Consider the following 27525-nt stretch of genomic DNA (forward strand, 5'->3'; position numbering starts at 1 on the left):
GACTGGGACACTTAAGCATCTGGATGAATGTATGAATAAGAAGAGTCAAATGGGACTGGATTTAATTAGGATATCTGGTCAGCATGTTGGATTGAAGGGCCGATTTCTGTGCTGCATACCTCTGACTCTACAAGTTCCTTTTTGAGCAATACGTGAGAAAGAAAATAGAATGAAGGCTGATATAAGCCTGGCAAAGAATTCACCACAAGAATGGCAGACTGATACAAAAATTTTGGAAACATTTCCAGAGAATGAACAGATATACATTTGCTAACCAACTTCTAATCCCAAATTTCGATGCTCACTCAATTTCTGCTGTAGCAGAAATTCTCTGGCTTTTAAAGAAAATGCACTATCCCTGTCAAGATGATGGCACTCCTTATGATCAAATCTGAAAGTAAAATTTACAGAGAAGACAGGAAAAGAAGTGACTTAGAAAAAAAAAACAAACATGTCTAGTTGCTCTAGTTCCACAAAAACAAAAATCAGCATTGCAGTTGTGCATAAGCACCCCCTACAGCATGACCCAATTGAAAACACTGCAGGTGTGCTGCTGACTATACCTGACTATCAACAGTTATAGCAGCAACACATCACTTCCCAGGATGAGGCTGTGTTCAGTTTAAGTTTTTAAAAAGAAAAACAAAAGAGAAGCAGAGAAAAAAAGCTCAAACTGGAAAACAAGTCTGCGCTTTGGCTCCCTAGATAACCAAAGACAGAGCTTAAAACAAAGAAGGGGGTGAAAAAAAGCTGACTGAACATTTTAGTTGAATTATTCATTAGACAACTAAACTGAATATATAAAAAAAGCAGAGGAGAACTGAAGAGATGAAGAAAGAGAGGTGCTGGAGAGAAAAGGTATCGGGACAGATTAATAGGTAATGTGAAAAAGGAGCTCCCAGATGACTTGACTCCTTTACTCAAAAGTGGGTTTTGGGGAAGAGTCAGTATGGAGAAAAGGTACAATATGGAGAATTCTTCTGCAGGTAGAGGGTATGGTTGCAATATGAAAATGAGCACTTTGTTTTCACTGTAGATATAGCTGCCAATGTAACAACAAGGAAACAGAGAAAGTGGATGGATAAAAGGGAGGCATTTAAAATGTTATCCACAATCAAAGAAGTCACCTATCTGGGTAGATAGCACAAGATGGCAGAGGAAAATTCTAGTCATAATCTTACAATCCATTAATACAGAGAAAGAGCCATAGATTTGCAAATGGGGCTCGCATATTCATATTCAAAAGCAGAGAGAGTGAGGCAAACACAGGTATTACAGACCAGTCAGTCAATCAAGTGTTTGTGGTAAAGTAATACAGATAATATTCCAGACAAAAATAAACTTTCACTTGAAAACGTGTCAATAATGTCAGCCAGCATGGGTTTGTTAAAAGCAATCAATCACATCAAACAGAACTGGAGTTCTTTGAAAAACAAAGAGAATTGAAGGTTTTGAAGTTGATATTGTGTATATCGATTTTCAACAGGTATTTGGTGAAGTACGTGTAATAAGCTTATGAGAAAAATTATGTGCAAGGGATTAAGTGGACAGTGGCAATAGTGATATAAAATTGGCTATAAGAAAACAGAGAATGTCGGTAAATCAGGTTTTCTTGTGATGCAGCAGTAATATCCCTACCGATGGATCTGGAGGCCCAGCTTCAAGTCTAACCTGCTGCAGAGGTGTGTACTAACATATCAGAACATATGAGAAAAACTGTTTAAAATTTTAGAAAACATAAAAAGGGAAGCATAGAGTGACCAGGTGTCAGCATGACTACTCTTTACTTTCTTATGTGGATATGTGAAAATGGAACAATTTCAAAATTGCTGGACGATGTGTAACTCAAACAGCTGCATGATATGAGCAGAGTAAAAAGGAGGATATATTGGCAAAATGAGCCAACACGACAGATGCAATACAGAATTTAAAAGAGAGACATATTGAGGAAGAATGGGGTTGTTAAAAAGGACACAGAATTATTGGCTTTATAAGCAGAAGTTTAAGTTATCTTGGGAATGTGACTTGGAAGTAGTTCTGAGATTTACATATTATTCGAAACCTGCAGCCCATTCTAAAAGATGGGAGACTTAACAGCAATCTAGATTTGTTCTATATCTTATCAGTTGCATGACAGTATGATCTTTTACTATAAAGTCTGTGTCTTATGATCCTGCCCCACTCGCTACCTGACAAAGGAGCAGTGCTCCAAAAGCTGATACTTCCAAATAAACCTGTTGGAATATAACCTGGTGTGGTGATATTTAACTTTGTCCACCCTAGTCTGGCACCAACACCTCCTCCTCCTCATCATAGAATTCAAAAGCAGAGAAATGGTGTTGATTCTTTCTTAATTGAAAAAAAAAGTGCAGCCGCAGTTAGAGCATTGTAGCTAATTCAGGTTACCATTTTTTTTGGCAGAAATGATGTCACTTGGGTCAGATGGCAAAAGACATACTCGAATAGTACCAGAGTTGCAGAAATACAATCAAGGGACACATAAGAGCATTTGGGGCTGCTTCTGTTAAAGCAGAAACATTCATGGGAAGATTTAATGGAAGGGGTTTAAAGAGTAAATGAAGCAAAAAAGTGTCAGTAACTACACAGCAGAGATTTAAAATTTATCAAAAAAAATGCAGAGGGTACAATAAGCAGACTTTAAAAGAAAAAGAAAAAAAAAGTTTTAAATTCACGGAAATGTACTGCTTGAAAGGATGCTGGAAGCAAGTTCAATGGTAACTTCCAAAATGGAATTACATCAATCTTGAAGGGAGAATGTTGCAAAGTTCTAGAGAAGTAAGGCTAATTCAATAGCTCTTAAACAGCTAGCATAGGCATAATGGACCAAAAGACTGCTGCAGCAATCCTATGAGCCAGTACTTCTGCAGGGTTGCTTATTTTCAGGTACTGATTCAATATCAACAGTACTTAGTCAAAAAAAGTCAAGCTTTAATACAACTACAAAAGCCAACCTACACTTACAATATGGCTGCATTGATATGGAATTAGGCCCTGCCACCAGAGGGCATTAAATAAAGTGTCCATCTAACATCAAAAGTAGAAAATTCATAGAAATCAGATAATTCAGCCCATCACGCGTGCAACGTGCCAGATCTTACGAACAGTTCCACTCCCTGCTCCTTCCTCATGGCCCTGCTAATTCTTTGCACTTCAGATATCTATCCAACTCTCTTGAAAATTACTATTCAAACTAACTCCTATCACTAGTGCATTCAAGATCATAACATCTCTAAAATTCTCATTTCTGATCTGCTTACTTTAAACATATAGCTACTGGCTACCACCTGCCACTACAAACATTTTGGTTGTCTGAAATCATGAGAGATTTTAATAATCTAAAGGGTCTTATAAATTTATCTGAATTCTCCTCATCCCAGAATCATTTTCACACAAATTCCTCATTTCTCACAATATTAAGAATTGCAACAGCAGTTCCCCTTCAGAGCAAGCATTTAATTGGCTACAAAACAGTTTTCAAAAAACCTTTATCATATGAATCTTCTTTTCACATTCAGAACCTCTCCAAGTCTTCAATTTAAATGAACCCTCAGATTCCATACCAGTTGCAATTTGAGTGAAACCCACTTCAGTTCTAGTTACGAACACAATACGAATAAAAAAACTCCAAGCAATATAAAGGAGCAAGGATCATATTTAGAAGAGTCAGGGCTCATATAGAGTTAAAACATCCCTTTATGATACTACAGTAACAATTAGACCTGCAAGTACTTATTCTCTGACAATACTTGATAAATTCCACGAAACTGCTTTTTTCTTTGCAGCACTGGCAACCTTTGTGAACTCAGTGTGGTGACTCCATGTAGTAGGAACCAGAGTGAAAGCGCTGCAGTTATATTATGGGATCCCACTGACTATTGAGAAAACATTGTTCACAGTCCCAGCAGCTGCAACGCCAGAGGTTCCAACACAACCCACATACCGAGCGAAGCAGAGTTCGCAATGATTTCCCCGTTCGTTGACAGTCAGGACATGGGTATAGGCTGGGCACGTGAAGACCAGCTCTCCGATCGCGAACTCTTTGCGAGCCTGCAGCCCCCGTCCTTTCCCCTCGCTCAGGAACCTCTCCATGGGCCCGGCTGCTGCTACCGCCACGGGCTCCTTCTGCAGCAGCGAGCGCAGGCCTCCTCTCAGCCCAACCCTGCTTCAGTCTGTTCCGCAGAGAGCACACTCCATAGCTGCCGGCCTTACTCGCACACTCAGCTCCGACCAGCAGCAGTTACTTAAATGGAATCGGCTGAGCGCTCCCTGCTGATTGCTGCAGTGACGGGCTCCTCCCGCTTCCCTACTCCTCCCCAGGTCCAAGCGCTCGCCTCTATCCAGGATGTTCCTCCTGCGCTAGGATAACGCCCCGGGGGAATTTACCACACAACTCATTTACTTCTTTTTCTCTCTCTCAATCTCACCGAAAAGTTCAAAACCTAGTTTTTACATCGGTGCAATTTTGGTGCTCAAAAGGAACAAAGTGGGGTATGTTTAAAAACCATGTGTCTACAAGATTTAACTTTCTTTTTTAAAAAAAGCAGATTCAAAACTTAGTGTTTAAATCGGTACAGTTTTGGGGATTAAAAGGAACAAAGCGATCTGTGTTGAAAAAATTGTGTATTTAACTTTCTTTTTTAAAAAGTATTGGCGTTCATCCTGTCCAGCACGTTCACCAAGACCATGATTTTCAATTTTGTTCTGTTCCTCCTGTTTGGGCGGGGGCAGAGGGGACTCGTAGATTTGAGGGAAATGCATTTGTTTTACACCATCCATAATCATGTCCCAAAGTGCTTTACAGCCAATGAAATATTTTTGAAGAATAGTCCCTGGGATGAAGTAAATGCAGCAACCATTTTGTATATAACAAGCTCTGGATTGGGATCCTCTGCTTCTGTGATGTAGAGATAAAAATTGACCAGAACGCCAAGGTGAATTTCCCTGATCATCTTCAAAATAGAGCCATTGTATCTTTTACATCCACCTGAGAGTTCAGATTGGGCCATATTTATCAAAAAGGCAACATCCACAAAAACTTCAGAACTGCCAAACTTTTTATACAAAAAGCAAATTAATTTTATTCCCAAAAAAAAGCTTCTTTGAAATGAAGACAGTAGGAGCTTATCAACATGTTGAGTATTTTAATTTTACAATGCTTAGATCATTCAGTAGGACTTGAGTGCACAATTTGCATATTCAGATGAGAGAATTTGATAAGGTTCCCCATGGTAGGCTCATTCAGAAGGTCAGGAGGAATGAGATACAGGGGAACATAGCTGTCTGGATACAGAATTGGCTGGCCAACAGAAGACAGCGAGTGGTAGTAGAAGGAAAATATTCTGCCTGGAAGTCAGTGGTGAGTGGTGTTCCACAGGGCTCTGTCCTTGGGCCTCTACTGTTTGTAATTTTTATTAATGACTTGGATGAGGGGATTGAAGGATGGGTCAGCAAGTTTGCAGATGACACAAAGATTGGAGGTGTCGTTGACAGTATAGAGGGCTGTTGTGGGCTGCAGCAGGACATTGACAGGATGCAGAGATGGGCTGAGAGGTGGCAGATGGAGTTCAACCTGGATAAATGCGAGGTGATGCATTTTGGAAGGTCGAATTTGAAAGCTGAGTACAGGATTAAGGATAGGATTCTTGGCAGTGTGGAGGAACAGAGGGATCTTGGTGTGCAGGTACGTAGATCCCTTAAAACGGCCACCCAAGTGGACAGGGTTGTTAAGAAAGCATATGGTGTTTTGGCTTTCATTAACAGGGGGATTGAGTTTAAGAGTCGTGAGATCTTGTTGCAGCTCTATAAAACTTTGGTTCGACCACACTTGGAATACTGCATCCAGTTCTGGTCGCCCTATTATAGAAAAGATGTGGATGCTTTGGAGAGAGTTCAGAGGAGGTTTACCAGGATGCTGCCTGGACTGGAGGGCTTCTCTTATGAAGAAAGGTTGACTGAGCTCGGACGTTTTTCATTGGAGAAAAGGAGGAGGAGAGGGGACCTAATTGAGGTATACAAGATAATGAGAGGCATAGATAGAGTCAATAGCCAGAGACTATTTCCCAGGGCAGAAATGGTTAACACGAGGGGTCATAGTTTTAAGCTGGTTGGAAGAAAGTATAGAGGGGATGTCAGAGGTGGCTTCTTTACACAGAGAGTTGTGAGAGCATGGAATGCATTGCCAGCAGCAGTTGTGGAAGCGAGGTCATTGGGGACATTTAAGAGACTGCTGGACATGCATATGGTCACAGAAATTTGAGGGTGCATACATGAGGATCAGTGGTCGGCAGAACATCGTGGGCTGAAGGGCCTGTTCTGTGCTGTACTGTTCTATGTTCTATTACTGTAAATTACTGTTAACTGATCTCACGTGGATCAGGTGTTAGCAGTCCAGTGAGTTTTCCTGCCTGTGGATAATTGGACGTGCATAGTGTCCAGCTCTTGGTGTATGGACATGTACTGCTTCAGTATGTGAGGAGTTGTGAATAGTATTGAACTTTGTGAAAACATCAGCAAATATCCCCGCTTCTGACTGTATGATGGAAGGAAGGTCATTGATGAATAAGCTGAAGATGGTTGTGCTTAGGACACAACCCTGAAAACCTCCTTCAATGATGTCCTGACATCGACACCCACATCCCATGAAGACATTTTAAAAATTGTTCTACGCAGTTTGTTTCAAAAGTAGGTTTCTTTAAACTTAATACCATGTCACTCACAGATGGCAGTCTTGACATTTGGACTAAAATTATTAGCTTTTTGTGATAAACATGTTTTCAGCTATACAAATAAAATACAACTAGATTACCTCCTTCAAGTATATCAAGGACTACAGTCAATGCAAACAAAATAATGCTCTAAAATGCTACCCAATTGCACTGATTCATGGAAGATTTTGTATTTGGCAATAAGCAAAAAGGTTTGGGTGGTAATTTGCATAAAAATAAATTTCTGAAGATGTATGCAATTTTGAGTACAATTTATGGCTCTGCCAGCTGTTGAATTTTGAAAATATTTAAGATGAGTATTTATTAATGTCCATACACTAGAATTTTAATGAGCCCCATAAATTGCTCTCCCTTCATTTCAGGAGGTCCTGTAAATGTTATGTTCAATTTAAATGTCTGTGAATTTTTAATCCAAATTACTTGAATCTTATAGATTGCCTCTCTACAGGAAGCTACACACAAGCATTGGCGTGCGCTTGAGTTAAACCTGCATTTTGTTATATTGGAGCTAGTTTCTGGATTTGAAGACTCTCCTGAACTCAAATCCATGTGGTCTTTGCTATTAAGAGTCCTCCATAAGTGTCAGTATGCTATTCCATCATGAGAGATCTTTCAGCAAATCCTATTACATCCTTACCTGGTACCTAGAAACAGTAATTTCTAATTTGGAATCTTTGGATAATGATCAGGAATAAGATCCCTGATTTTCTTGCTTTTTCCTACTCTCAGGCAATAAGGCCAATAAGGAATATCTTCATCTCTGCTCAGCTGAAGACACTTTCTTCAGCACAGACTATGGATAGAATCTAGGATCTTTCAGGTCAACATGACTCAACATCAATTGACTTTAATCAAGTGAATCATTGGAAAAACAATACTTTTATTTCAACAGATTGAAGAAAGGGTTTGCTGTGAGGGGAGTGACTCCTGGCCAAAGAAGCAGGTATGGAGATGAAGGCAAAGGAAGAAGAGTTCAACTTTGTGTCCAACTTGAAATGCTTTTCTGGGAAGGATCTGAAATGAATAAGATTAAATTTGGAGTCAGTGCAGAAAAAGTCAAGAAGTACTGAGTGAAGGCATGATGAGTGGTCAAATTGTAAGGATGGATGGGGTCAGAGGAAAGACACCAGGAGAGAATTGTTAGCTTTGAATTCTTGAAGCTTGTGGTCCTTGACATCTGAAAGAGCAGAGAAAAGATTTTCATTAAAGCATCAGCTGAAGAGAATAATGTAATAGAACTATGTCCTAGAATGGTTTTGAAATGCAGCAAGTCAGTGTTGCTGAACAGAAAAGCTGAGAATGTGCATGGTGATAAACACCTATCAATGTGGTTTATGGTTTTCTATAAGTTAGCTTGTATAATATATACCCCAGATAGTCAAATATCTTAAGAGTTTGTTTACAAGGGTACATTATCAGAGATTTTACACACATAATGTGATTTCTGTGCTTACCTGGTGACTCAATGGTTAGCTCTGTGTCTCACAGTGCCAGGGCCCTTGGGTTTGATTCCAGTCTTGGGCTACCATTTCTGTGAAGTTTGCATGATCTCCCTGTATCTGTATGGGTTTCCTCCCACAGTCCAAAGATATAGAGGTTAGGTGAGACTCAATGGGCCAAATCTGCTATCTGCACTGTAGGGATTCTGTGATTTTAGATATTACTGTACATTATACACACAAAACTGACTGATTGCATGACACAGGTGAGGTGGTACCTTTAGACCAGAATGTCACATGCCATGATACCATGTAACTCTTTAAGAGGTACAGGTGTGGTCGATGCCATAATTCAGCATTTCTCTTTTTTTTGTTTAGGAGGAGGATTATTTTATGATATATACAAGGATACTTATAAACAGCTTCTATATTCTGATAACTATATAGTAGTTAATGTAGTTAACTACTGTATAGGAGTTCTGATAACTTAAACAGTAATCACAACTTAGTGGTGTAGTTTCAAACTGCAATGTGCTTGTTGTCATGGATGGATGTGTATCATTTGTTGTAGATGCATGACTGTTGTTTGGCATGGTACCTTCAGTATCCAGTTGTAATCCTGTTTTTATCACTATATACAGTTTCATGGATTGTTTACAGTGCAAAAGGAGGCCATTCAGTCCATATTATCGATGCTGGTTAACAAAGGTTGGGTTAAAACAGAAATTGGTGGAGAAACTCAGTAGGTCTGGCAGCATCTTTGGAGAAAAAGCAGAGTTAACATTTCAGCTGCAGTGACCCTTCTTCAGAAATTTGGCTACACTAATCCCATTTTCCAGATCTTGGCCTATAGTCCTGCAGGTTATGACAATGCAAGTGAATATCTCAATAGAGATTCAATGCTTTGAGAGTTTCTGACTCAATTAAACTTTCAGACAGTAAGTTCCAGACATCCACCAATCTATGGATGAAAAGAAAACTTAGCCTTCTACTTCTTACTTTAAATCAATATCCCCTGGTTATTGACCCTCCACTAACAGAAAAAGCGCCCTGCTATCCAACTTGTCTCCATTCCTCATAATCCTATACATATTAGTATCAGGTTTCCTCTGAACCTTTGCAATGATAAGGAAAACAATCCCAGGCTATCCAATCATTCCTCATATCACAGACCCTCTAGCCAAGGCAGCATTCTGGTAATTCCTGTCTACACACTCTCTGGTGCAATCATATCCTTCTTATGTGGTGTCCAGAAGTGCACACAGTACTCCAATAGAGACTTAATTAGCAGCTTAATCAACAATTCCAACACAGCCTTCCTATACCTGCACTATATGCCTCAGCTTATAAAGGCATTGGTTAATTTTACTTGCCACTGCTCTGCTAAGCTGACCAGGGTATCCTCCTCACTATTTACCACTTTACTAATTTTTGTGTCACACATAAACCTCTTGATCATAGTCTCTTCATTTGAGTCCAAATTGTGAACATCACAAATAGCAAGAGGTGCCAGCATTGCAGAACCCCACTGAGAACACACAGTCGCAGAAATGTTACCCTCTGCTTCCTGCCTCACAGCAAATTTTAGATCCAATATGCCAGTTTGCCTTGGATCCCATGACTTTTACTTTCTGAGATAATCTGCCAAAATATCTTATCAAAAGCCTTACTGAAGTCCAAGATGATCACTTGAAATGCATTACCATAATCTATCATGCCACTTTGCCTTAGATGCCATGGGCTATTAATTTCTTGAGTAGTCTGCTATGACAAACCATATCAAAAGCCTTGCTAAAGTCCAAGGAAACCATGTCAAATATATTACTCTTATCAACACTTCTGGTTACCTCCTTCAAACATTTTCTCAATGTGTCAAACACAATCTTCCCTGAACAAATCCTTGCTGACCATCCCTGATTAATCCATGTTTCTCCATATTCTGTCCCTCAAAATTCTTTCTAATGATTTCCCCACCACTGAAGTTAGACTGACTGGCCTGTAATTTCCTAGTCTATACCATCCACCCTTTGGTTTTATTTAACAGGACAAGGTTAACAGCCCTCCGATCCTTCAGCGCCAACCTGTGGCCAGAGAGGATTTGAGAATTACTGCCAGGACACTGATATCCTTTCCCTTGTCTCCCTCAACAACCTGGGACACAGCTGAACCAGGACTGCAGATTTATCCATTTTAAGATTGCTAAACCCATTAGTACTTCCTCTATGTTATTTCAGTCCACTATTTCACAGCTCTTAATGCAGATATAAATATCTTAATGCAGATATTTATATCTGCATTATCCTTTTCTACTATGAAAACTGACACTTAGTAATCATTGAGGTCCTCACATTACCTCTCTGGTCCCTAATGAGCCCGGTTCTTTCACTAGATTTTCTCTTGCTCTTATATATTTTGGAAAAAAAAACTTTCTGGACTTACCTTTATTCTATTTTTGTCACAGACTCTTCTAGATTTCCTATTTTCCTTTTAAAGTTCCTAACTGCATTTTATTTACTCTGCTGTATTGAGCCCTTAGTATCTGCCTTTAGCTTGACCATTGTTCATTACATTGTAAGATCCAGGCTGCACAAAATGACATAATGTCTTTCCATGGATCCAAGGAAATCCCAAATCAAAGGCCTTGTTCCATTTCCAGTTTGGACACCTATCTGCATACTTATTGATCAGACTCTTGTAATTTTTTTCCCCTTCTTTCCAACAACCTATCATGAACATGTGGTCGGGATGTTGAGATTGTGGGAGCTATGAACCATATGGATCTGACACCTGAACATGAGGGCTGTTAATAAAGGTAACCCATTGTCTGAAGGGGTAGTGTGTGAATTTAACATCACTATCTGAAAATCTTGACTAAGTTGCTTGATATTTCATGATAATGGATTTTGCAGGACAGAAACTGTGTTGTGAAAAAGTTCCAACAGAAGGTAGAGAAGATGTAACAAGACATTCAAACATATGGAAAGCCCAGAGATCACAGAGCAAAGATTCTTTCTTTCACTGGCATCAGGTCATTACAAAGAGCAAGGGAAATTAATGATAAAAAGGAAACTGCTTACAGTGCATACATAGAACAAAATTTTTATGTTATATTAGGCTGCAGATTGCTTTGTCTATCTGCATCATAGCTTTCCCATCATTCCTCCTTTCACCAACAACACCTTCATTCCCAGCAAGAGGCCATTTGACTGACTGCTTTAACTGCCATCCCTCACTGTCACCATCTACTGGTTGGAGGTCCTAGTGAACTGCTCAGCTCCCTTCGAGCCCCTTATCACCATTGCCACCTATTGCTGGAAGGTCCATTACAAGAAGATGTTGAAAACCCTATTTCCGGCACATGGCCAGGAAGAGTACACTACTGCCACCTTCAGGACAATTACCAGACCCAACTTGTGAAGTGCACCAAAAATACTGAACATAGCAATCAGCATGGTAACGACCAATTGCACTCGTACCTTTGATATGTCACATAGAAGGGAACTTGGTGAAATAGTCAGTCACCAGAAAATAATTTGGCTCCGTGGATATGAGAAATATTAATTTCAAGCTTGCACAATGGTTCCGAGGGAATCTAATGTGGAATGAGCGTAGCTTGGGATTGTTGAGTTTGATAGATATGATATATTTTACACAACTTGATCAGTTGATCGATGCCCTTATTAATGCTGAGCCACTGTATAGATTTACTTTATGGATATACACCAGTGAGACCTACATGTATTGTCTTGATGTAGAGCTTGTGGAGTTGCAATTTGTTTACCTTTGAAGGTGAGTGTTGGGGAGCTCTAGTCAGTTAGGAGAAAGTGGGGACTGCAGATGCTGGAGACCAGAGTTGAAAAATGTGATGCTGGAAAAACGCAGCAGGCCAGGGAGCATCCGAGGAGCAGGAGAATCGATGTTTCGGGCATAAGAAGGCATAAGAAGGGCTTATGCCTGAAACGTCGATTCTCCTGCTCCTCAGATGCTGCCTGGCCTGCTGTGTTTTTCCAGCATCAGATTTTTCAACCGAGGTCTAGTCAGTCTCTGAATGACCAGAAAGAACACATTAGCTTGTGGAGATGTTGAGGTCACAGGAGGCACTAACCATAGAATAGGGTGGACAGTCATAGACTTGACCTCCTTCACCTCAAGGAAAGGCCAGATGGCTGTGATGTTAGATCAGATGGCAGGATTTGCAGTCTTTTAAAGACCTGTTGCTGTGGCCAGTCCTTACCAGTGACTGTAAAAATGACCTCTACTTTCAATACTTTTACCTCTGTGTCCTTCCAGAGCACCATTGGTGACATATCCAGAATCTTACAGTTAACTACACATAAACACGTAAGACAGGTTACTGATGGATTGTTGCCTGGGAAGTCAATTACATGAACTTCACCTGCAACAACAACGGATCCTTGGGTTTGCAGTTCTGGCTGCTTCCCACAAATCCAGGATGATAAGAACTTGAGACAGTTGGCAATCCACCTGACAGTCACAAATCTTTGTCAACCACAAGAGGACATAAAGCTGTGCAGAAGTGATTTTGAGAAACTACTGTTGGCAGAATCTTTCCAGTTCATGTACAAGGTGCGGCACAGTGAGAAGTAAGGGAAAACTGGGTGAGACATGCAGCAAGGGTCTTCCTGAATTCAAGGTCAAAAAGCCACATTTTCCAAACAAGTGTTGGATAGCAAGTTGAGAATCTCACTAACTAGTGATGACAGGCCTTTATGCATGAATTATTGTTCATTATCACCCTCAATACTACCTAATCTCCCCTCACTAATATGCAGTTTCCTATGCTCCCCACCAGCAAGCTAGAAACTGGACATTGAGAATTCTTGACATAAATGTCAAGCTGGGACCAGACAACTCCAGCTCTGGAACTCTGCATGTTCCTCCATCTCAGACATCAGTCATCAACATCTCAAGACATCAACCACATGACTCCCATGACATGGACATTGACGTCTGACACGTACCAACCTCACCATATTAACATGGTACATCTCCAATCTACTTACTGTGTGCTTCTGCACTTCATTGTTACAATCTGGAGCACATTGACATCTTTCATTGGAATGCTGCTGCCAGGACACATAGCACAAAGCGACAGGCTCCCAGCTCTTGGACTGGATTTGATGCCTCTCAGGAATCCTTGTGCAGACTGTTAGTGATTTATTCCTAATTGACGATCATAGCATCCATACCTTGCCTTGCCATGCTGTTTGGCACTTTCAGAGAAATCACTAGCTACTCCTTGGAGTCCAAGGATGAGCAGGCTAAGTAGACTAGCTATGGTAAATGCAGGGTTACAGGGATAGGGTAGGCGGGGCTGGGCTTAGGTGGGATGCTCTTTGGAGGGTTAGTGCAGACTTGATGGGCTGAAAAGACTCTTTCCACATTGGAGGGAAACTATGATTAAGGGGGTCATGGTTAGTCCCAAGGGTCTAGCCATTAAAGGTCAATGGCAGGTATTAAGGGATTCTGCTGTAGGGATGGAACCTAATTGTGTGGATTGGAGGCAGAATGCTGGGATGCAGAGGGATTTGTGAGGGAGATAACAGTATATAGTTGGGGGAGATGATAGGGCATTGGTGCTGGAGCAGGATTATTCATAGTGAGCAGCTCCCTGGTTTTGATGAGGGGCAGTGGACTAGTAGAACTGGCCAATTTACTCCTTGTGACAAAGGCACACTGGCTGTGTGGTCAAAGTTCCCGATGCCCTTCATGCCTTCCAGTAAGTGTTGAGCACCAATGGCTAGAGCAATGCAAGACTGCACTGATCCAGCAGGTCCTGAGGGAACTGAACCTGGCTCTCCATGACAGCCACCAACCTGTTGATCAATGCAGGCAGATGCTCATGACCCTGAAGAAGTAGAGATCCATCCACAGTACTCCAGACTCCGTGACGGTTTGAACAGCGCTTATAACAAACCTGCCTGTCGCTCCTGTGCATTTTGATGAAGTCACACCATGGGGTCATCACCTGCCCAGGGCTCAGCCAATGCCTGATCTCCAGCAATCCTCAGTGTGCCTGCGACCTGGGGCTTTTCTCCTTTGGCCAGCTGCACACGATGTGGCAGTGAAGTGTTCACCACTGTGTGCTCTTGACTCCAATCTCACTGAAATACCTGCGGTGGCGTCGGTATCTGAGCTGGTCGGTGGGTTTTGTGGGGCAGGAAGCAGGGCTTCCTCTGATAGATCTGTGCTCTCTTCCTCCAGAGATGGTGGAGCGAATGTCTTGTGGCACTGCCCTCTTGACTGTGAAAACCGTCGGATTGCTGCTGGTGCTTACATGGAGACAGGGCAGAGAATGCATCCCAGATGAGGGAAAGACATTGTGGCATGTTACTAATATATTCACAGTGGAGAGTAACACAACAATGGATAATGCTTCTAACTTGGTTGCCAGGACATGCATTTTTCAGCGACTTCACAAGCCAGTCCCTGCCCTCATATTGAGGTCCACCAATCTCTCCTGATAGGGGATGAGGAGTCAAATATTAGGCACCCTGTTAACCATCCCAATCGAGCCCTGTATTGGGCTATTTTCCCCTCGATAGAGGCAAAAAAAAACTGGCCGAGATGGAAGTGGGTGGAGTGTCTCTTAGTGGTGGAAAGTGTATCATAGAATCCCCAGAGTGTGAAAACAGGCCAATCAGCCCATCCCATCAAAGAGCAACCCACCCCATCCCTGTAACCCTGAATTTCCCATGGCTAACACATCTAACCTCCACATCCCTGGACACTGCAATTTAGCATGGCCAATCTACCTAACCCGCACATCTTTGGACTGTGGGAGGAAACTCATGTAGACACAGGAGTGGGGTCGGTGGAAATGTGCAAACTCCACACAGACAGTCGCCCAAGGCTGGAATCAAACCCTGGGTCCCCATGCTGCGAGGCAGCAGTGCTAACCACTGAGCCACTGTGCTGGACTGGGTACAGAGGTGGCTTGAATGAGTGAGTAGGCAGTGCAGAAAGCATACAAAATTATTAGTTATGATGTGGAGGAGCCAGTGTTGGACTGGAGTGGACAAAGCTAAAAATCACACAACACCAGGTTATAGTCCAACAGGTTTATTTGGAAGCACTAGCTTTCGGAGCACTGTTCCTTCTTCCTACAACCACCTGAAGAAAGAGCAGTGCTGTCCGAAAGCTAGTGCTTCCAAATAAACCTGGTGGACTATAACCTGGTGTTGTGTGATTTTTAAAATTGTTAGTGTGAGGGGGTTTTGGCTAGGAGAGTGCCAGTGAGGGAAAATTCTGCATGGAATAGAGTATGAACTTTGGTAGGAGCTCAGTCCAGTAGCAGAGATTGAGTGAGTTTGAGGTAGCAGTGAGAAGGTAGTGGCATTCCTGATGGAGTGAAGAGGATCATCACCTTGGTGCAGCATTGCTGGGTATTCCTGGGTATTCCTCCCAATGTCTACTACTGCACTGATCCAGCTGACAACCTCAGACCTCGGTTGGGGCCATCTCCGACAATCCTGGAGCGACGAGGACAACCCTCCCCTTCACCGCCCCATCCACCAGCACCTCACGGTCTCTATCCACAAAGCATGGCACCCATTTCCAGTTGTCTGCCGTGTACCAGAGGAAGAATGTCTCAAACCATGCAGGACAGCTCTGAACTGCCAGTTACTGAGTGTGTGATGGCCTTTTAAAATATGGTGCCAGTGCCAGGTACCCCAGGATCGTCAAAGCATTGGTGAGTATTCCCACCTACAGTGAGTAGGACCATTAGGCTAATCTTGGATGAGCAGGGCACCATAGGGGCATGGCATTTAGTTAACGAGATGAATTTGGGATGATAATATGAGTAAATACATGAGAGAAACTCCCTATGAAATACAATGAATAAGACACCTACCTGATTTCTGGTAAGATTCAGGCTTTGTGACACTGGAAACATTCTGGAAAAAAATCTAAATTTGAAGAAGTGCTTCAAAATAGGAGCCCAAGCAACTTGGATATGTGATTAATTTATTTTCTCACCAAGTCAAATATATATAAGTTATTAGTGTTTTAATTAATTACTGTTTAATTAATTGATTAGACCTTGGGGGATTAGATCATAATGATCTAAATAGAGGATATGAACGTTAAAGTATTCCAGATTTTCAGTAAATTTAAAGCTAACAAGCAGAAATAATAAGAGGGAAACAAAAAGGCTGGCATGGTGGCTCGGTGGTTAGCACTGCGGCCTCACAGTGCCAGGGACCTGGGTTCGATTCCCACCTCGGGTGACTGTCTGTGTGGAGTTTGCACATTCTCCCTGTGTCTGCGTGGGTTTCCTCCGGGTGTCCTCCAGGTGTTCTAGTTTTCTCCCACAATCCAACGATGTGTAATTCAGATGAATTGGCCATGCTAAATTGCCCATAGTGTTAGATGCATTAGTCGAGGGAAAATATTGGGTAGGGGAATGGGTCTGGGTCGGCTACTGTTTAGAGGGTCAGTGTGAACTTGTTAGGCCGAAGGGCCTGTTTCTATACTGTGGGGAATCTAATCTAAAAATGGTTAAATTTAGGAACTGCAAAACAAGCAAAAAGCAAGAACAAAGCAAAGAAATGGCAACTGCAACAACTAAAATAGGAGTTCTTTTAAAATCTCATTTCATTAAGTAATACAAGGTTATCTTGGAAGGTCAGTGTCAGCTGTGTTCGCAGCTACTGCATGTGGGAATTAGCTGAGATCATCATGACCTGGACATGACACCTGCAATAATTTAAAGGCAAAGGGGCATGTAAAATTGTCTGTATTTGGAAGAAAGGAAAGTGACACAGACAAAAAGGAGACTCTATGTTCCATTTCCACCTCTGAGGAGAAAGCTACTGATCGTACAGAGGATGCACTGGCAAAGCTACACACTAATCATGAACAAAGACAGGTGAGAAAAACACTCCAAAGATGACAAATGTGGTAAGGTTGAGTGATAACAACCAGCAACACGGTGGCACAGTGGTTAGCACTGCTGCCTCACAGCGCCTGAGACCCGGGTTCAATTCCCGCCTCAGGCGACTGACTGTATGGAGTTTGCACGTTCTCCCCGTGTCTGCGTGGGTTTCCTCCGGGTGCTCCGGTTTCCTTCCAAAGATGTGCAGGCCAGGTGCATTGGCCATGCTAAATTGCCCGTACTGTTAGGTAAGGGGTAAATGTAAATGTAGATGTAGGGGTATGGGTGGGTTACGCTTCGGCGGGGCGGTGTGGACTTGTTGGGCCGAAGGCCGAAGATCCATCTAATCTAAAAAAAAGAAAACAAATTGTGAGGATAGGAAAGATGTTGTGAAACTTGAAAGGATTCAGGAAAGATTTACAAGGATGTTGACAGAGTTGGAGGGTTTGAGCTATAGGGAGAGGCTGAATAGGCTGGGGCTGTTTTCCCTGGAGGGTCAGACAGTGAGGGGGGACCTTATAGAGGTTTATAAAGTCATGAGGGGCATGGATAGGGTAAATAGACAAGGAATTTACCCTGAGGTCATGGAGTCCAGAGCTAGAGGGCATAGGTTTAGGGTGAGAGGGGCAACTTTTTCACGCAGAGGGTGGTGCGTGTATGGAATGAGCTGCCAGAGGAATTGGTGGAGGCTGGTACAATTGCAACATTTAAAAGGCATTTGGATGGGTTAATGAAAGCAAGACACTAGAGAGATATGAGCCAAGTGCTGGCAAATGGGACCAGATTAATTTAGGATATTTGGTTGGCATGGATGAGTTGGACCAAAGGGTCTGTTTCCGTGCTAAACATCTCTATGACTCCACAACTCTACAACGCTGTTTGAGGCATGGTTAGTGTAATTGTCCCCAACGGGGGCTCAAAATCCAAGGTTTATGCCATACTCCTCCCCCAAATATACAGTTTTTTATTCCGTCCACTCTGTATATGGTCACAGCCATTCTGGGTAGTTATTGTGTTGTTGACTTTTGATCAGACAAAGCAAGATTCCAAATTTGTGTTAGTGTGAGTGGTTTGCAAGCTCAGGTGTGACCCATGAATTTATCTCTTTCACATTCCCCTTTCTATTGCTGTCTCTATGCCCTGTAGTCCTTTCAGTCTCCAACCATTGAGGTGAATCCTTTACATAACTATCAATGTACTGACCTTAAACCCCCCCCAGCATCCATGACTCTGGAAATTCTCAAGTCTTTGTTGGTCCTGCACAATCCTCATGTAGAGACTAGAGTGACTGGTCCTGTTTGAACCCTCCTCCGAGAGCTCCCATTCTCTTCCCCATTCTCTCTGAGGTCTGACTGTATGATCATTAATTCCCTCTTTCACTGGTATCATTCCCACAAAGACCCATACACTGAAGCATATCCCCAGCCTTGAATTGCTGCATTTCACAGTACTCCATGCACTGCCCCTGGGCAGCCTCCTGACCTTCATTGCCAATCCCTCAGGATTAACCGTGGGCCACCATTACCCCCGGCAGATTGATTTGGCAAGACAACCCCTAATGACCACAACCCAGCCTCCGGACTGTACAGCATCCTGATTGACCAGCTTGTAATCCCTGCCTGTATTTGACCTGCAGAACTGACCATGCCGACCAATTCCTGGATGCCAAGAACATAGATCAATGGGATTCCCAGACTCGAGGAGGACCAAGTGCCTGACTGACTATGACCAACTCCCTGTAGTGTTCCTAGACAAACCCCTTGACTGACTGTGCCAATACTCCGTGACTGACTATAGTCTCCCTTTGCCCTGTGAGTGACTGCTCCCCTTTTCACACATCATCATTTGCTTCAAATATATTCCATCTGTTTGATCGGTGTCACACACTGTCGTCTGATGTTGACATAATACAGTTCAGAATAGTGACATGTCAACCCCCTCTCTGACTGACAGAGTCATAGTCATACAGCACAGAAACAGATCCTCCAACCATGCCGACCAGGTTTCCCAAATTAAACTAGTCCCATTAGCCAGCATTTGGTCCATATCCCTCTAAACCTGTCCAAATGTCTTTTAAGTGTTGTAACTGTACTTGCATCTACCATTTCCTCTGGGAGTTCATCCCACATGCGAAGCACCCTCTGTGTGAAAAAGTTGTCCACAGGTCCATTTTAAACTTGCCCCGTCACCTTAAACTTATACCGTCTAGCTTTGAACTCCCAAACCAAGTGAAAAAAACCTTTGCTATTCACCTTACCTCTGCCCCTCATGATTTTATAAACCTCTGTAAGGTCACCACTCAACCTCTGAGGCAAATTCCTAGTCTATCCAACCTCTCCTTGTAACTCAAACCTCCCAGTTCTGGTAGCATCCTTGTATATCCTTTCTGTACCCTTTCCAATTTAAAAACATCCATCCTGTAGCAGGATGGCCTTTTGAATTGTACGCAGTACTCCAAAAGTGGCAGATTCATGTTCAGTGCTGTCTACTGCCACAATCTGCTTGTCTCTTCCTCTGCACTGAAAAACATGCAAGCCACAGAGGGCAGGCAGCCTGTAGTTGAGGGTTAAAGATCTTATCTGCCAAGAAGGCAATGGGAATCACATAGAGATGGGCAGCCTATAAGGTAGTGCTGGTGTAGGCTAAGAAAGCAATTGCTATTCACCTTATTTCTGCCCCTCATGATTTTGTAAACCTCTATAAGGTCACCACTCAACCTCTGAGGCAAATTCCCAGTCTATCCCACCTCTTCTTTACAGAGAGTTGTGAACGCATGGAATGTGTTGTCAGCGGTGGTGGTGAAAGCAGAGTCATTAGGAACATTTAAGCGACTGCTGGGCATGGACATGGATAGCAGTGAATTGAGGGGTGCGTAGGTTACGTTGTTATATTTTACATTTGGATTAAATCTCAGCACAACATTGTGGGCCAAAGGGCCTGTTCTGTGCTGTACTTTTCTATGTTCTATGTCCTATAAAGTACACCAAGCTTGGAAGCTTCCAAGAAAGCAGGAAAGTATGTGAGTGCTGAAAAAAAACAAGCTGAGGACCATATGGTGTGTGATGTTATCAATGTCAAAGTATCTTATAGCCAGTGCAGATTTGAAAGGACAGATGGGTTACTTCTGCAAGGTAACATTTCTGCGATTCTGTTCCAGAGACTTTGAGGAGCATCAGCTATTTGGGCTTACTCCTTCAATCCTAAACTGTTCTGCCCAAGAGTTCAACTGTCATTATTGCAATGGGTGGTGCTTATGGCGTGAGTAAATGTTAACTCTTTCAGATTCCTGTAAAACACAATGTACTGATATCCTCATTGTAGGATATTAGGTTCTCCTGGTCACCTTGCCTCACCATGACGTATGGGAACATTGGCACAAAGTACAGATCTGGTGTTTGTGTGTTTTTCTTTCCTGTAAACCTAAAGCCACTTCAGTACATTTTAAACTGGCATTTTCAGAACTTTCATTATTTGCAGAAAGTTGTTAAAGTTTCTGAGTTGCTGGAGAAGGGGTAGTGAATGTTGAGTTAATGTAGGTGACTTTAACAGTATATGGTTAAGCTCTTACCAGAGTGCACGTTAAAAGATCGCCCAAGCTGACATTTTAATGTCTCATGTGAAAGATAGCAGGTCTGACAGTGCAATGCTCACTCAGAATTGTACTGGTGTACCAGACTTGGTTTTTTGCTCAAGCTCTGTTTGGAGCTTAAGCTATGATCGTTCTGGTTCTGAGTGAGAAGAGTCATAGAGTCATACACCACAGAAACAGATCCTTCAGCCCAATCAGTCCATGCTGACCATAATGCTAAACAAAACTAGGCCCCACCTATCTGCGCTTGACCTCCAAACATTTCTTATTCATGTACTTATCCAAATTTCTGTTAAATGTCATAACTGTGCCCACATCCACCACCACTTCCTCTGGAAGTTCATTCCACACACTAACCACTCTCTGTGTAAACAAATTGCCCCTCATGTCTTTTCTAAATCTCTCTCCTCTCACCTTAAAAATATTCTCCCTGGTCTTGAAATCATCCATCCGAAGGAAAAGACACCTGCCATTAACCTTATCTAGACCCCTCATGATTTTATAAACCTTGATAAGGTCACTCCTCAACCTCTTGTATTCCAGTGAAAAAAACATACCAGCCTATCTAGCTTCTTCCTATAATTCAAACTCTTCTGACCTGGTAACATGCTGGTAAATTCCTTCTGAACTCTCTCAAGCTTAATAATATCCTTCCTCTAACAGGATGACCAGAACTGCACATAGTACTCCAGAAGAGGCCTCACCAACAACTTCGAAATGATGTCCCACCTCCTATACTCAAAGGTCTGATCAATGAAGGCAATTATGGTAAACGCCTTCTTAACCATGTTGTCTATATATGATGCAAACTTCAAAGAACTATGTATCTAAATCTGTAGGTTCTCTCTGTTCTATAACGCTACCCAAGACCCTACTTTTAATTGTACAAGTCCTGCCCTTGTTTGTTTTACCAAAATGCGATATCTCACATTTATCCTAATTAAACACAATTTACCACTCCTTAGCCCATTGACCCAATTGATCAATATCTCTTTATAATCTTAGATAACCTTCTTCACTGTCCACTATACCACCAATTTTGGTGTCATCTGCAAATAACCATGTCTATTATATTCTCATTTAAATCACTTCTATAAATTATAAACAAAAGTAGACCCAGCACCAATCCCTGTGTGGATACAGATTGCCACTCCAGTCCTTTGTCTTTATGGAAATAGAGAACTCCTCATTTCTGACAGGAAATTTCATTCAGGATGCCTTCAGGAATGCAGAGTCATGCTTCATTCTGACAATTTTTATGCAGCACACAATTGTGGGGGAAGCCAAACCATGCCCTCCTTTCACAACAGGAAGTTGCTGTATTCTGGAATTAAAAGGGTGGCAACCACATTCAGCCACTGTCACAGCTGCTGTCAGAGTTCATGAGTGTGAGGTTAGTGTGCCAGGAGGGTAGGAGGTGTCAGGCTGTGGCCCTGACAGGGGGTGACAGAGGCTGACTCGGTCCCAAGGAAGGGAGAGCTGGTGCCAGGAACATGGGAGGTCAGGTTTGCTGCTTAGGAATGAAGGTAGGGTCGGGAGAAAGCTGGGTCCAATCCTGGGAAAGTAGAAGGGGAGATCAAGTGGGAGGAGGTGAGAGGAGATGCTAGGTCCAGAGTAGGGCCGGGTGTTGAAATATGGGGAGAGAAGTGGTGTCAGGTCAGGGTCTGAGGTAAGTGTAACTGGGGGTGTGTGTGTAGTCATGGGGTTAGTTGAATAGTTACTCCTTAATTAGACTATATGGTTAAATAGTCCAACTTTTCCTGAAGTTATTTAATTTCATCAGATTCTCTGAGTTAAATACAGACTTTCATGAGTAGGGGAATTGCTTAGCGAAATCTTCAATTTCCAGGGCAGTTCCCTTAGAATCTTCTGTGACGCAGATTCCATAGGAACCCAATGTGAAATTTTTTATCTCCACTGGATTAGTAGCTGTCTGGACCATCGAAAAACAGGTCTCATTACAATAGGTAGCAGTCCTGTAACAATGCATTCAACACCAAATTTACTATACATCATTGTCCAATGCAAGCTGTGCATCAGTTGAACAGTTTTCCACAGCAATGAGTTAAATTATCTTGAGGAACTCATCCCAGCTCCTCATTTCATTGGGATGATTTAGCTGGGAGTTCACAGGAGGATTAGTGTTAATTCACTGCCATCTACTGGTCATCAGTAGAATAAACAAGGAAAGCTGCTCATTTGTCCGATTCAAGACTTTGTCACACCCCATCCTTTATGACCTAACATTTAGTTTATCGGATGATATGTGCTACATGTATACTACATGAACACCCTTAATATGTGAACAGAATGATGTAATCTTGCATTGACCTGAAGATGAGTTTTCATATCTTCTGAAGGTGGTCTTTGAAACATAGGAACAGAAGGAGGCCATTTTGCCCCTCAAACCTATTCCACCATCTAAATTAGATCATGGCTGATCTGTGACCAGAATATCAATACTTGCCTTTGCCTGATATTTCTTAATATCTATTGATAACTAAAATCTATCAATCTCAGACTTAAAATTTGTAGAAGAGTATTCCAATCTTCCCACAACTCATTGATCTCAATGTATTTCCTATTTTCACTCCTGAAAGATCTGGCTCTAATTCTTTTCGAGAATACCTCCCCAATTCTAATCTCTGGAACCAATAGGAAGAGTTTCTCTTCATTTAGATTGTCTGCTTCCCTTAATATCGTGAAAGTGTCAATCAAGTAACTCAGTAACTTGCCAAATTCCAGAAATATAACCCTAGGTAGTGTAATCTTACCTCTTAATTTAGCCATCAAAGTCCAAATATCATTCTAGTGTAGTTTTGCTAGATTTCTTCCAAAGCCAATGTCTCCTTCCTAACGAATAGTATCCAGAACTATTTGTAGTACTCCAGATATTTCCAACCAGCACTTCGTATAATTGAAACATGTCTTCTAGGGCTTTTTTTCCCTAGTCCTTTAGTTATAAAGGCCAGCAATCCAATGGACTTTTTGATTATCTAATCTAAGTTCATGGCATTTTAATGAACTATGTACCTCCGTCTATTTCTAGCTTTTCATCATTTAGAAAGTACATAGTTCTATCCTTTTTCAGTTCAAAGTGGATTATCTCACATTTGCCCACATTAAAAGCCATTTGCCACAACTTTGCCTGTTCAATTTTTCTTATCCATTCATTGGATTCTGGCTTGCTAGCTAGGCCAGTATTTATTGCCCAGTTAAGAGGCAACCACAATGCTGTGGGTCTAGAGTCACATGTAATCCAGACCAGGTAAGGTTGGCACTTTCCTTCCCTAAAGGACATTAGCAAACTAGATGGGTTTTTCTGACAATTGCCAATTTATTAATGGTGATCATTAGATTCTTTATTCCAGGTTTTGTTATTGAATTCAAATTGTACCATCTGCCTGTGTCTCCAAAATATTAATTGGCTCTCCTGGATTAGTGGTGTAGGGATAATTTCACTAGATCATCACCTCCTTTACAGTATGTGCAATCTTATCTATTTATAATTTAATAGGAACATGGGAAATGGATGCAGGAATAGGCTTGCTGCACCATTCAACATGATTATGGCTGATCTTCCATTTCCACACTGTTTTCCTTCTTGTAACCCATATCCTTCATAGCTATTTTTAGATAAAAATTGATTGATCTCTGTCTGGAATGTACTCAGTGACAGAGTCTTTGCAATCCTCTGGGGTAGAGAATTCCAAAGACTTACCACTTTCAGATTGAAGAAATTCCTCCTCATCTTAGTTCTTAATGACCCACCTCTTATCCTGAGACTGTGTTCCTTGGTTCTAAACATACCAGGGGAAACATCTTTCCTGCAACTACCTTGTCAAACCCTGTAAGAATTATGTGTTTTTAATGAGGTCACCCCTCATTCTTTTAAACTGGACATAATACAGGGCCTGCCTTCCCAGGAGAGACCTGTCATTCCAGGAACCAGTCTGGTGAACCTTCATAGTGGTCCCTCTATTGCAAGTTTATCCTTCATTCGGTAAGGATGCCAACCTGTATGAAAAATCCACGTCTAGAATTGTAGGAAGATATCTTTATTCCTGCAAATCTTCTAGCAATAAAAGTTATCATTATTATTTATTCTTCCATCTGCATTATTTAGAACGATGTCAATCTTTACCACATCTACAAATTTAGATATCTAACGTTCATTATAACCTCCATAGTGTATATAATCCACAAACGAAATGAGGTGATTGTAAACGAACTTGTGGATGTATTTTATTGTAATATTTCAAAAAGCAAGAGTACAATATTGGGGTAGTTTTGAACTGGGCATTGCCAGATTAGCCATCTCATTATACATTTCATTCAATTTTCATTTTAGTTGACTTTTTTAAAAACCCTCGATTGTATTACCATGGGATCCAGCAGAGAGGCCTCAATCTAAAATCTGATTTGAAAGACAGCACATTCAGACATAAAGCACAGCCTTTCACCCTTCAGTGAAGTGTCAGCCTAGATTACATGTTTACTCTCTGCTACATGACTAAATGATTCAGAAGTGGAAGTTCTACCAGTAACTTAATTCCTCGTGAGCTGAACATAACTTCACAACACTTTAATCACAATGACGTGAAAACTCATATCAAAAATATTAAAACTTTAAACCATTTAGATTTTCCTTCATTTTCTAAATATTTCCTGTCACTTCACAAGTTAATCTAGTCCCTTTTACTAGCCATTATCTCTCTGAACCTTTCCTATTCATGTACAATTCAGATGCCTTTTAAATGTTGTAATTGTACCAGCCTCCACCACTTCCTCTGGCAGCTTATTCCATACACGCACCACACTCTGCATGAAAAAGACATCCCTTAGGTCCCTTTTATATCTTTCCCCTATCACCTTAAATCTATGCCGTCTAGTTTTGGACTCCCCTATCCTGGGAAAAAGACCTTGGCTATTCATCCCTATCTATGCCCCTCATGATTTTATAAACCTCTGTAAGGTTACCCCTCAATCTCCGAATCTCCAGGGAAAATAGCCCCCACCGCTTATTCAGCTGCTCTCTATAGCTCAAACCCTCAAATTCTGACAAAATTCTTGTAAATCTTTTCTGCACCCTTTCAAGTTTAACAAGTTCAGCAGGGAGACCAGAATTGACCACAGTATTCCAAAAGGGGCCATCCAATGCCCTGTAACACCACAACACAACATCACAACTCCAATACGTAATGCACCGATCAATAAAGACAAGTGTACCAAACACCTTCACTACCCTGTCTGCCTGTGACTCCACTTTCAAAGAACTATGAACCTATATCCCAAAGTCTCGTCATTCAGCACCACTCCCCAGAACGCTACAATTAAGTGAATAAGTTACAGTCTGGTATGCCTTACCAAAATGCAACACTCACATTTATCTGAACTAAACTCCATCTGCCACTTCTCAGCCTATCGGCTCATCTGATCAGTGTCTGCTTCTGCTCAGTGAAAGTTCATTCATTCCCAACTATTCATAATAGCATCTAGAAGGTTGCATATTACATTTTAATGCATCACCCAATAATATCTTATTCCTATCTGTTCTCTTTAATCTATCAGCACCATTGGATGTGAATGATTGAGACCTCCTCCTATATTGCACATCCTCTGTCACCAGGTCCCAATGGACTGCAGTTATGCAATTTCTGTTTTACTTAGTCAAATACAAACTTGACATAATAGTCAGGAACTTCAAAAAAGTTGCAAAGGTTGGTTCAGTAATTATAAACCAGTCAGTTTAACTTCAGTGGAGACAGAATATCAAGAAACAATTATTTGAAACTGAATTAATAGTCATATGGAAAAATATGAGTTGGCTCTGAAGAGTCAGCATGGATTTCATAAGTGAAAATCAACTCCAACTAACTTGCTGGAGTTTTCTTTTGTAAGAAGTGATGGAAAGCTGATAAGGGGAAGGTTGTTGATGTTATACAAGGACTTCCAAAAGGCACTTGGTACAAAGTTGAACAGCATGCTTGTGAGGCAAGTTATAGGTCATAGAATAAAGGGGATGGAAGCAGCACAAATACAAAATTGGCTGAAGGATTGTTAATGGATGCTTTTTGGACTGGAAGAAAAGTTGCTGAGTTCCTGAGGAGTCAATGTTGGGACCCTTGCATTTCCTGATATATGTAAATAATCCAGATCTTCATGTGCAGGGGACAATTTTAATTTTATTCATATCTCTTCAATTTACAGCTGCTAAAATTGTAAACAGTGAGGAGGGCAGTATAGCACTTCAAGAAGGCATTGACAAGTTGGTGGAGTGGATGGATAGTTGGCAGATGAGGTTTAATGTGGAGATGTTGAGGTAATACATTTTGGTACAAAGATCACGAAGGTGATTAAAAATATTTTTCACAAAGCAAGGACACAGTCTAGAAGAGTGGTGGAGGCTGGTTCAATTGCTAGGGGAAATAGGATGATTATCTAAATAGAAAAAATGAGGAAAAGACATAATTGGCACAGTGGTCAAGTGGTGACAGCACTAAATTGAAACGCTCAGGACCGAGAGCAGACACCAATAGGACAAGTGGCCGCCTTGTGCACACCACCAATAATTGTTTCTCATTATTTCCCTGCATTGTCACACAGCTTTCTGAGAATATAACACTATTGTCCTTTTCTTAGAGTCATACAGCATGGAAACAGACCCTTCTGTTTAACTAGTCCACACCAACCATGTTTCCAAGATTAACTAGTCCCACTTGTCTGCACTTGGCCCATGCCCTTCCAAACCTTTCCTATTCATGAACTTATTCAAATGTCTTTTAAATGTTCCAAATGTGCCTGCATCTATTACTTCCTCTGGCAGTTCATTCCATACACAAAGCACTCTCT

The 27525-nt window shown here is 41.6% G+C and overlaps 1 protein-coding gene and 1 long non-coding RNA gene across 6 annotated transcripts in view; one reads left to right on the plus strand and one right to left on the minus strand.

Moving 5' to 3' along the window:
• smyd2a (SET and MYND domain containing 2a) overlaps positions 1-4272 on the minus strand; it is a 60467-nt gene extending 56195 nt beyond the window's left edge. For all 4 annotated transcript variants that reach the window (XR_011961839.1, XR_011961838.1, XM_072580800.1 and 1 more), the window contains exon 1: positions 3962-4272. Coding sequence is in view for 2 of the 4 variants with exons in the window: in XM_072580800.1 (XP_072436901.1) it covers positions 3962-4110 (149 nt within the window). In the remaining 2 variants the exon portion in view is untranslated. The remainder of the gene's footprint in view (positions 1-3961) is intronic.
• A 38-nt stretch (positions 4273-4310) lies between these two features.
• LOC140482982 (uncharacterized) overlaps positions 4311-27525 on the plus strand; it is a 92306-nt gene continuing 69091 nt past the window's right edge. For both annotated transcript variants that reach the window (XR_011961840.1, XR_011961841.1), the window contains exons 1-2: positions 4311-4509; positions 7639-7689. This is a non-coding gene — a long non-coding RNA (uncharacterized lncRNA). The remainder of the gene's footprint in view (positions 4510-7638; positions 7690-27525) is intronic.

Source organism: Chiloscyllium punctatum, chromosome 11 (genome assembly GCF_047496795.1).
Source record: "Chiloscyllium punctatum isolate Juve2018m chromosome 11, sChiPun1.3, whole genome shotgun sequence".
NCBI classification, from domain to species: Eukaryota; Metazoa; Chordata; class Chondrichthyes; order Orectolobiformes; family Hemiscylliidae; genus Chiloscyllium; species Chiloscyllium punctatum.